Source organism: Poecile atricapillus, chromosome 14 (assembly GCF_030490865.1).
Source record: "Poecile atricapillus isolate bPoeAtr1 chromosome 14, bPoeAtr1.hap1, whole genome shotgun sequence".
In the NCBI taxonomy this organism is placed as follows: Eukaryota; Metazoa; Chordata; class Aves; order Passeriformes; family Paridae; genus Poecile; species Poecile atricapillus.
Window position 1 is genome coordinate 11,585,095 of NC_081262.1, and position 10,975 is coordinate 11,596,069.

At 45.5% G+C, this 10,975-nt stretch overlaps 1 protein-coding gene across 1 annotated transcript; it reads right to left on the minus strand.

Annotated features, from left to right (window-relative positions):
- Window positions 1–1,381: 1,381 nt before the first annotated feature.
- LOC131584684 (cytochrome c oxidase assembly protein COX19) lies at window positions 1,382–4,307 on the minus strand. Its single transcript, XM_058850048.1, has 3 exons — window positions 4,040–4,307; window positions 3,820–3,931; window positions 1,382–2,740 (listed from the first exon to the last, which is right to left on the minus strand). The coding sequence occupies exons 1-3, from the start codon at window positions 4,119–4,121 to the stop codon at window positions 2,653–2,655; spliced, it is 282 nt and encodes a 93-aa protein (XP_058706031.1). The 5' UTR covers window positions 4,122–4,307; the 3' UTR covers window positions 1,382–2,652.
- Between the last annotated feature and the right edge of the window lie 6,668 nt (window positions 4,308–10,975).

Sequence of the window (10,975 nt, forward strand, 5' to 3'; positions counted from 1 at the left end):
CAGCTGGGTGCCTCATTAGGGTGTGAATGAGGCTTTGCTGCAGAAAAGCTACAGAAAAGAGAATTGCAACTCCCTGGCTTATTGATTTCTATTGCGATGGTAACAGCTCACATAGATCTTCACTCCAACACAGTCATCACTTCCTCCTGCTTGGGGCTGCCTCTTCCACACCTGTGCAATTACACCCAGGCTGGCAGTCTGTACGTCAATCCCAGCCGATTCCCAATGGTTTGCCTGTCTCCAGGTCGCAGGATCTGTCAGCAGCTGGAGCTTCACGGCAGCGCTGGCACGGGCAGCACCTGGCAGGCTCCTCACAGCAAGATTGATGCACTCCCACAGCACAGCAGCTCATCAGCTCCCAACAGCTCCACCAAGAAATCAGTGTCCCTGACAAACTGCCTCCCCTGGAGCAAACACACCTCAGCCCAGCGTTTCCAGAATACAGATTTTTCCCAGTGTGGTGACAGGCTCCTCGGCCTGACCACAGCAAAGTTGGCTATGAACCTACTGCTTTCATTTGGTTTATACCCCACTGGCAGTTTAAAGGAGCACAAACCTGGATACCACCAGCAATACTAAAACAGAGAGGTTTCAAGTGGAAAGATTTTAATGAATGATCTGTATGTTGGCAGGAATTAACTGAAGAACATTCTGGGAACTCTCCCAGATGACTGCAGTGTTGCAGGAACTTGTCCCCTTGAGCAAGTTTGGGAAAACTGTTTGACCCCAGGTCTGGCACTAATGGCGTTTTTTCCCCACCACTTCTCAGCTGCATCAGATCTCAATGTCTGATGTCCCCCAGCAGCTCTGAGCTTCCCTTAAAGCTCCACTGAACATATTCCTTTCTGCAGCCAATGCTTACAGCCAGGATATGCCTCTGCCCATGCCCTGAATTTTCAGCTATCCACTCACAGCTCTCTTCTTGTCCTGGCAGGAGGGGACAGCAGCTGACTCACTGTGCTGGGAAGCAGGATGAGATGGGCCCACAGATCTGGACAGGATAAGGATGTGATTTTAGGGCTGGTGAAAGGTACAAACCTCTCACCCCCACAGTCTTGTTAGGGTGGCAATCACTCAACACCTCAAAAACTTTGTAACAACCCAGAGGACAGATCAATGTCTCAGGAAAACACAGAACTCCTGAAGAAACGGTTTGGCCAAAACGACACAGCAGAGTAACAACTACAAACTGAAACTATCACTGATAACAGCCCAGATTGCTCCTCCACCACTGGTGGGTTCTTTCAGATCTACCAGGAATTCACTTTGCCTTATAATATTCAGGGAGCACAGAAGCATGAAATTTGATTTTTTTCTTCTGAAGATGCTGGAGATTATTTTAATTCTAACTTGGTATCGCTAAAAGAAAGCTCTTATTCAGTGGTTTAATAGAATGTCTTTTAGTATCTCTTGCAGCAATACAATCTCTGCTTTCTTTCCTATAAATGTACTAATCTCACCAAAGGATATAATTTGAACAGTAGAATGAAGTGGAATAAAAATATGCAGCAGCAGGCAAATGTCCTTTTCAAACAGGAACCTGCTCTGAGCTATGTGCACTCTGTTCCATCAGATTAGACAGAGCAACAATTTAAATCTCAGCCCCAATGATCAGTATGAAGAGCAGAAAATGTTCTTTCACCCTCTCCTGGAAGCCGGTATGAGCAGATGCACAGTGGAGAGAGGCAGAAGCAAAAGCAGACAGCAGGGGAGGTGAGATGTATCAGAGAGGGGACACTAAATAAAGAGTGAGGAGTTAGAGAACTGTCTTGGCAGAGAGAGCCAGATACACAGAGAAATGATTCACTGGGTTAAAAACAAACACAAAAGCAGCAGGGATAAAAGGGCAGAACATACACTGGGAGACACATCCAGAAGATTTACAAATTTATTGCCTGCTTGAAACACATTTCCAGGGGGCTAACAGGCCATTTTTTTTTCTGCTTGAACTCAACATCAATTAAGAAAGACTTCAACTGCACTAGAACATGCAAGAGAAATATCACTATTCCAAGTTAAATGATGAAAAAAATAGGTGAACACTGCTAGCATGGTAAATAAAAGCAGAATCACTCCCTGACTGGTGTCTGGAACTAAAAACACTTTCCCAACAATGATGGAAGATGAAATGACTGAAAAAACACCGCACTCCAAGTACCCCCACATGACCCCAATGTCTTCCATAGCAGGGTGAGATCACCCCAGGGATGGGGACTAATGCCAGTATTTAATAAAAAGCAATTTTAAAGTACAACAGCTTTATTTCCACCTGGCAAACTGCTGTGAGCGTATCAGTACTGCCCACAGAAGATTAATCAGTAGTTCAAGACCTACACAACAAAGGATTGCTTGGTTTGGGTTTTTGTCCTCTTAAAGACTTCACTGTTCTTACAGAGAACGGAGAACACCTTGGGCTGTAACTGTTTTGCCACTAGAGAAATTAAAATAAAGAAGTTAAGAAATACTTGAGCAAAGCAGACAAAGGCAGTACTTTTGCTCATTTAAAGGAAAACCTTATTTTAGGAAAATTAAACTTTGGAGAAAAGGTTCTTTCAGGAAACACTTCCTGTTGCAATACGAACAGAACGTACAATATGTACTACATTCAGAGTTATGCTTTCCCTTCATGAGGAGCAAAGCTGTCTGTCTTCACTACGACTTTTCAGGTTTTTCTTCTGATTTTTCATTTATCAGGTCTTTAAATCCCAATTTTTCCAGTGGTTCATTAGCCATAAGTTGCCTAAGTAAACAAGAAGAAAACAAAAAACATTTTAGAGAACACAGCCTATAAGCAAGAGAACAGCAGCATTTTCTATTTCATTTACTATTATTATTTACCCCAAACAGATCCAAGACATCTATACAGAGTGACTGCTTTTGACAAGACCTCAGAAAATTCAGTTTAAGGAAAGCAACACCCAGTGATTAATTTTTTCCCCTTAACAGTGGTTTTCCAATTAAATGTGTTGTTTCCCCATTCTAGTTGCAGAATAAGAGTTTAGTCAGAAACTGACCTGACTCCTGGTTAACTTTATTTAAAAAATTGCATAAGATCTTCCTAAAATTCTACCAATGATGTTTACATTTTTAAGTGAATTTGCTTTAGAACAGCCTTTGTGGTGACACTAGATTTTGCTGTAGTGATTTTCAAACTTATTTTTGATTTCCAGTGTACTTTCCCTAGATACAGGGAAATTTGTGCATTTTTCATAGTTCCCTGACTCACCCTTGTACAGGAAGCATTGCAAAGCAATGCATGAATGGAAACATCCCTGGAAAACCAATCACCAACACTTTCTTCACTTGAACTGAGGTACAAAAACTTATAACTTGCTTGCTTGAAACATATTTCTTAGGAGCTAGTATGCCAAATTATTTTCACTTGAACTCAGCATTAATGAAAACTCAATTGCATTAGTGTATGAAAGAAAAATACCACTGGCTCTGATAATTAATTGAGTTACACACAACACTTGGAATCGTCTTGAAGACAGTCAGCGCTTATTGAGAAGGTGAGCAAAGTATGGGCTACAAGTTAAAAGTTTAACTTGTAATCACAGCAGAAAATAAAATAAAAAAAAGCTTCCCACTGGCCGCTGTGCAGGGGGGAAGCCGCCCGTAGGGGCTGGGGAACATGGAAGCCACAAGGCAGGTAACATGCAGGTGCCACACGGAGCATTGTCCGTTTCCTTCATGGCCAGAACACCCGGCGTGACCGCGGGCCCCGCTCGGGGCTCCCCGCTCGGGGCTCCCCGCTCGGGGCTCCCCGCTCGGGGCTCCCCGCTCGGGGCTCCCCGCTCTCCGGCCCGGCGCACTCGCCTGTCCATGCGGCACTCCAGGTAGGCCATGGCGCTCTGCCGGCAGGCCGCGCTCTCGTAGCCGCTGTGCCGGAGACACTCCATGAAGCGCTCCTTGAAGGCGCTGCACTCCCCTGCAACACACAGCGAGCCCCGCGCTAGCGCCGCAACCCGGCCCGGGGGACAGGCCCGGGGGGACGGGCCCGGGGGGACAGGCCCGGCGCTAGGCCCCGCAACCGCACCGAAGTGATCCAGCGGGAACGCGCCCTTGTCCGGCGGCCGCGCCGTGAAGCTCTTGCTGCTGAAGTTCATGGCGGTGGACATGGCGCTGCCGGGGGTGGGGACGCGGACGGCCCGGTCCCTGCGGCCACTCTCGGTCCCTGCGGTCACTCCCGGTCCCTCCGGTCACTATCCCGGTCCCCACGGTCACTCTCCCGGTCCCCACGGTCACCCTCCTGTCCCTCCGGTCACTATCCCGGTCCCTCTCCCGCCGCCGGGGGGAGCCGCGCGCCGAGCGCATCGAGCGAGTCACGTGGTCGAAGTCGCGCGGAGCGGGCGGGGCCGCGCGGCCACGGAAGCGGCGTGGGTGTTGCTATGGCAACCGGAGCGATGCCCATCGCCATGGTGACGGCGCCGTCCGCCATGTTGGGCCGGGCCCGGAGCGGGAGCGTCGCTCCCGTCCCCGCATCCAGGGCTCCGACAGCCTCTGCGAAATAAACCGATTCCTCCTCACGAAACCCGTGTCGTTGTCCTCATTCCCCCCTGAGTGGTCCGAGTGTTTTCTGGGTTGCCCTGCGCAGGACTTTGATGATCCTTGTGGGTCTTTTCCAGCTCGGGATATTCTGGGGTTCCGTGAGTCCGTGATTCGCTCCTGTGAATGGGTGGCTGTGATGGTCTGGATGGACCCGGAAAAACGGTCTGTCCTTGGCATTTGTGCGTCGGGAGATGGAGGAGGAAAGAGCCAAACTTGGAGCCTGGTGTCTGTAAATCCCTTCAAACAGGATCCAGCCTTGACCAACCTTTCCCTTTTCTATGCAGGGCTGAGGCCAGGCTCCTCCTTCCCTTCTGCCCAAAGTACATTCCTCACCTGTCACTGCTGAGCGCGTCCTGACTTCAGAGCCCATTTCTGGACACAGCTGTGGCTGGAGTGTGATCCCAGAGCCCTGGGGATGGCACCAACAGGATCAGCTTCCTTAGAAAGCCAGCAGGGTTTTGGATGGGGTGTCCCCATTCCTCTCAACCACCAGGCACCCATGGTGGCCACGATGTGGTTCCTCATCTCTCATTAATCCTCGTGGTTTAAACAGCACACAAACCCTACAGACAGTGCTGAGTTATTTTGTACCTCCTACAAGCATTGGGAGCGCATGTGGATTTCCATCATGTGGCAAAAACGCTGGTGGCACCAGCAACACCAAGGGGTTGTTGGCAGAAGCTTGGGAAATGGTGAACTTCCAGATCCTCAAGATGTACAACCAAGAAAAACACCTGCCTGCAAGTTTACAGCACGAACTCTTCAGATTCACAGTCTTCTGAAAGGAGGATGAGAAATAGCTTTAATTTAACTCACCAAGTGTTAACCATGGATTATGCAGGTATTTTTTCTTCTTTGCCCACAGCTGCAATTGGTTTAAGACAGTATTTTATCTTTTTTTAAGTTGATTTTCTTTTAATTAAATGACTGAGCTAAGCAGAAAGAATTCAAGGCTGGAGGAAAAAAAGAAATGAAATAGCTTCAATTTTTAAGGACAGCCATTATGGAAATATTAACTGCAGCTCCGTTTAAAGTGTCTTTTGTTTATGCTTTGATTGCTTTCTTATTACAGTATTGAAATTGTAAATGGAAAATTACACCATGTTCTATTACATAAGCAACTGGTTTGCACAGCTTGAAATATAAGGTTTTATTATTAGGTTTTCAGGGCTATGAACAATAGATGGGTTTTATTATACAGTAAATAGCACTTTTCCACTTGACTTCGTTACAACACTTAATGGTAAAAGGGAGATATTCCTCTTTCATAAATACATGCAGCAAACTGTCTCCCAGACTTCAGACGACCGAGCAGCAGGGAAGTAACTTTGGTTTATCTAGACAAGTTTAACTGACATGTCAAGGCACTTGATTTTAGCAAACTGCCCAAATTACATTCCTTACTTTCTGTTACAGTGGACGACTTGCTGATTTCCCATGTGATGAAGGAAGAAGCCAAAGGAAGAAGATGTGCAGAGATCTCACAGCAGAATTATTCCCAGGCAGACAGCAGCAACCCTTTCCAGTTCTGTTTAACATCTTTACCAACAATTTGAGTTATAGGATCGGGTGCACCCACAGTAAGGTTGTAGATAACACCCAGCTGGGTATGAGTGTGGATATTAGGAAATTCACTTCCCCAAGCATTGCCACAGGCTGCCCAGGGCAGGGGTGGAGCCCCCACCCCTGGAGGTATTTAAAAGCTGTGTAGATGTGGCACTTGGGGATGTGATTTTAGTGGTGGCCTTGGCAGCACTGGGGAAACAATTGGGCTCAATGATCTTAAAGGTCTTTTCCAACCTCAATCGTTCTATGATTCTCTGCAAAGGCTACATCAACTTGCTAGATTTAATTATACCCATTTTATTTAACCTATTCATTAACTCAGCATCTGTCTTAAATGTTGTAGTTACTCAAAATGAGGTCAGGTGTAGTAGCAGGTGTTTGGTTATGATTACTTAATGCTTTTATTGCAAATGCCAATTGTATCTTCTAGAATTTCCTTTAAAGGTTGTCATACAATCTAATACACGTGCTTTAGCAGTTTAGGATATATTTTTCCCAAGGAGATCAAATGAAATCCCCATTAGATAATCATTGTGAAGAAAAAAACTTCATTTGCAGATTAAACCAACCAGTTCCAAAAGAACTCAACAAAAACAGAGCCACAAACAGAGAACTAAATGCTTTTCACATAATATCTTTCAAAGGAGTTAGAGACTTTGACTGCAACAGGGAAATCTGAAATAGCTGCTTCAGCAAAAGGGTGCCCATTGTACAAGAGAGTTCAGATTATTCATAGTGTTTCACAGAATTTCTAGTCTGGAGTCCTGAGCCCATGCCAAAAATTAGAATGCTCAAATTAGAAGACTTCCCAAACTAGGGAAAATTTTGGATCTTCCCCTTTCAAGTTACATATCTCAACAGACTAAAAGAGAAATAAAAATCCTTTTCTTGAATCAGAGCTCGTCATCATTAATTATGGACTGAAGCAACATTAAAAACTGATCTTTTCCAATGCTGCCAGATAATACTGAAAACTTATTCCACTGCTGGTGTTTATCCACCAGCTGGACAAACATCTCCTCAGAAGGAGTTATTACACACTCACCATTACTCTTTGGAAGCCCCAAATTGAATAATACTTCAGAGAAGAACCTTTATTATTTTTTACGGGCAGGGAAATGTCCATGGCTTCCACTATTTTCTCTCTCTCACCACACTGCCTCTTTTAAGAGCCTGCAGACTCAAATTATCAGGTAGTTAATTGGAAAATAATTTATTGACAAGCCATGAAAGGCTCAGAATAAAGCACTAGGGGATTTTGTAGCTTGACTTGGGATAGCTGTAGGAAATTAATGAGTTGAACAAGACCAAGCACATTCAGATGCTGGAATTTGTGCCCTTGAGACTGCTGTTCCCAGCCCAGGCACAGAACACACCTCAGAGAAACATCCTTCCAGGATCACTCATTCCTACGCCTCACCTTCGTCAGGCGAGCACACCGCCAGCTCTTACATAAGGCCTCTTGCTCCATCACTGCCACAGGCTGTACTAAACCATTTTTCTCCCTTTTAATTCAGGTTCCTAGACAAGCAAAAATGCAGAATATTGCCAGAATAGTCTGGGGAATGGGGATTTCTGTTGTGGATGATTAATGAAATATTATTGTTTTGCACTTACAGGGAAATTGTAGTTTCATGCCAATAAGGTCAGGGCCTTGAAATGTTATGTGCTCTATAAAGATGTGCAGTGATATCTCATTTTCAGTTATTACTGAGCCAAAGCCTCTTCAGTTTAGAAAGAAACGTTGTAGAAATACCAACGCTGCATGAGAGGCAAAACAAACCATCTTAAACTGCTCTTTGCAATTCTGGTACATCTAAATCCACTTCTCTCCACCTGCATCAAGGCAAGGGCCCAAAAGCAAGATGCTGGGACCCTGCTTCTGTAGATACCAACTAATCACCCTTCATGGTATGCCTCAGATTTCTCTTGGATTAATACAATTTCTGCAATATGTTGTTGATAGAGACAGAAGCCAGAGGCCCAGAACAAATAAATCCTTGGAGCTGTGTTGAGGCATTTGATTTATCAGCCTTTCTTTTTATAAAAACTGTATTTAGATTTATCAGCCTTTTATTTTATAGAAGTTGTATTTTGAAAATCTTCTCTTCATAACACAGCCTACTCAATACTCACCTCCCAGGTCAGGCTGCCTTGACTTGGTGTAAATGTAGATCTGGAAGATCATGGTTCTAGCTACAGTTGTGAGCAATTTTACTGCAAATATTTTTGTAGCTATGCATATGAAAAGGTACATAACCAGCACCAAAACCAAGGATCTCCCATGTGTTTTCTCACTGGGTGAGACTCATGAAGGAATGGCATCCATTCAGTCCAAGAAGGAGGCTTTTAAAAGCAAAAAAGTTCCCAAGAATGGTAAATGCTTAACACAAGTGGGAAATTAGGCTCTGCACAGGGACCATGCACTACTTTCATGTGCAGATTTTTTTGTTTTGTTCTCCCAGTGACCTGACTCATCACATACAATCTTCCAAGTCAGAATATGGGAAGAAAAACCAACCCGGGAATTTATTTTTTTTAAAAAAAAAGCTATGAAATAAAGATTTTAAAAAATATTTTTCAGGAGTCTTTCTTCCCAAAGTAGGTTTGCAACCCACACTGATTTGACAGATGAATGAAAAAAAATTAAAGTCTTTTGTACAAAAATGAGCAAAGTGAACACTTGGGATACTGATCACTACCCTGTAGTAATCCTGTAGAAATACAGATTTGCAAGGTGGGAAGAAGTGGGTTTAAGCCAATAAAACAATGCAATAATGGTGAAAAATTGAAAGAGGTCAGAGTCGGAAAGCTTTTGATTTCTTTTTGCTTTGCCATTCGTCAAGGCAAGCAAAACCCATTAGCAAGGAGGAGCCAGAGTTTTAACACATCTGGGTCTTTAAAAATGTTAATGTTTAATAGGGTGTGCTCAGGCTTTCTCTATCCCTGATAGCAATGCACAGGCTGATAGGCATCTCTGGCTGCTGTAAAGCAGTGGCAGAGCCTTGCAAGGCTCACAAGCATTGGTGTTCACTCCCATGGTTGATGATGTTATCAGCAGTCATTGACTGAATTATGGCTTTATCACAGCCCTTTCCCTGCACTGTCCTACAGTGAGGTTACACTGTTAACCTGTGGCCCATTAGAAGGTGATGTGACCTCCTCCAGACGAGCACACAGGAGTTACTGTGGGGTTCAAGCACAGGCTCATTTTCCAGGAGGAACTGAGGAGTCCCCAGAGCTGTGCCCACAGTCTGCTCACCTGAAGGTGGTTCTGCCTTGGGTGGGTACAAGGACAAAGACATCAGCTGGGAGCAATGTTTTCCCCCAGTTCTGTGTGGGATCCTCACCCTCAACCTGTGGCTGCAGGCTGTGTTCAGGATTCCAGCACACTGGAAGCTGAGGGCTGTGAGGAAGAAATGGGGGTGAGGGCACCACATTGGCTGTATTTTAAAACTGTGGATTCCCTCCCTCTGCAGAGCTCATCCATCAGTTCTCACAGGGCATCAGTCCAGCAAGCTGCTACTCCATGGGCTCACTACTGGAGAAAGGGTCTCACCCTATATTGTCACCACAGATTGAAGTCCTAGGGAAGGTGCTTTTGCTCACCCTGGCAGCAGCCAACTCTACTCCAACAGAGCTCTGTGTAAACAGCAACAGATTTCCTCCTTTGGTACCCAACTGGCCCCATGCAGGGATTTTTTTCCTCCCTCTTACTGCATGTTATGAAGTCTCAGGAGTCCCAGTAGTCACACCATTTGCTCAGAGAAGAATCTGGCAGAACAGGGTATTATTGGAAATGTCTGGGAGAGGAGGGTGCAGGCCAAGACCTCATAGCTCTGCAGCAAATCTTGAGATGGATGTGACCATGCATTGCCCTCCTTTCTTTGCTCACCCTGCCTGGTCCTCTTCTGCACAGGGAAGTTCCTCCTTGTGAAAAACTCCAGTCCTTGATAACAAGCCTTGGAGAGCAGGCAGACGTGCAGACACCTTCTTCATGTCAATCCAGTTAGAGTTTATTGATTCCCCTTGCCTTTGGCTAATGTACTTTTATTATTATTAATAAATAATCATCGTTTTTCCATCAGTGTAGCCTGCATTTGGGAACCTTGGAGAATTCTAGCAAAAGAATTATTAAACTAAAGATTTCTAAGGGGTTGAACAGCAGCACAGCCCAGTAATCTGCCAGAATCTGCAACTGGGGAGCAAAATATCCCCACAGGAGAATATGGGATAGAGCATCAAATCAGCTCTTTCCCCCAGAGCCACCATTTCTACAACTGGCTTCTTGTTCTTGGTCACTTCTGCATTGTTGTCATCTCCCAAGGATGCAGAGGGTGGGGGTGGCTCTTGGAGCTGTCACCTGGGCACGTGGGCTCTTGCAGGACCCTGCCCTGGCTTGGGACATGACTCAGTACCTGCAGGGCCAGAACTGCTGCCATGTGCTCCTCCTGGCAGCCTCCCTCCTCCATCCTCTGCCTGGCCAGCTGCAGAGGCTGATCCTGGCTCCTCCCAGGTTACAAGGATTCAGGATCTCTTTCTCAATCAGGATTGCCTGCAGGGGATGGTTTCTCCTAGAGGATTGCATGCAGCTGTTCATAAACAGAGAGAGTCATCACCAAATACTGAGCCAGGCATGGCCATCCAGGCACCCAGCTCTCTGGGCAGGAAACTGCCAAACAGTGACTGAAGCAGTTTCAGGGGCATTTTGGGATTGCTGGTAGGGGATTTTTGGGACAAAGACAGTAACAATGCTAGCAATAAAAACACTGATTTGCTCAAGGAGGTGATCTCACTGGGGTGGCAGGAAAGCAAAAACAATCATAGCTGTCACCTGTAAATAGATCTGCTCCTGTCA

Excerpts from the sequence above, each read along its gene's own strand:
- LOC131584684 (XM_058850048.1), bottom strand. The coding sequence starts at position 4,121 with ATGTCCACCGCCATGAACTTCAGCAGCAAGAGCTTCACGGCGCGGCCG. Across the intron at positions 3,932-4,039 it reads GTTCCCGCTGGATCACTTCG|GGGAGTGCAGCGCCTTCAAG; the intron begins GTGCGGTTGCGG and ends TGTGTGTTGCAG. Across the intron at positions 2,741-3,819 it reads CTGGAGTGCCGCATGGACAG|GCAACTTATGGCTAATGAAC; the intron begins GCGAGTGCGCCG and ends TTGTTTACTTAG.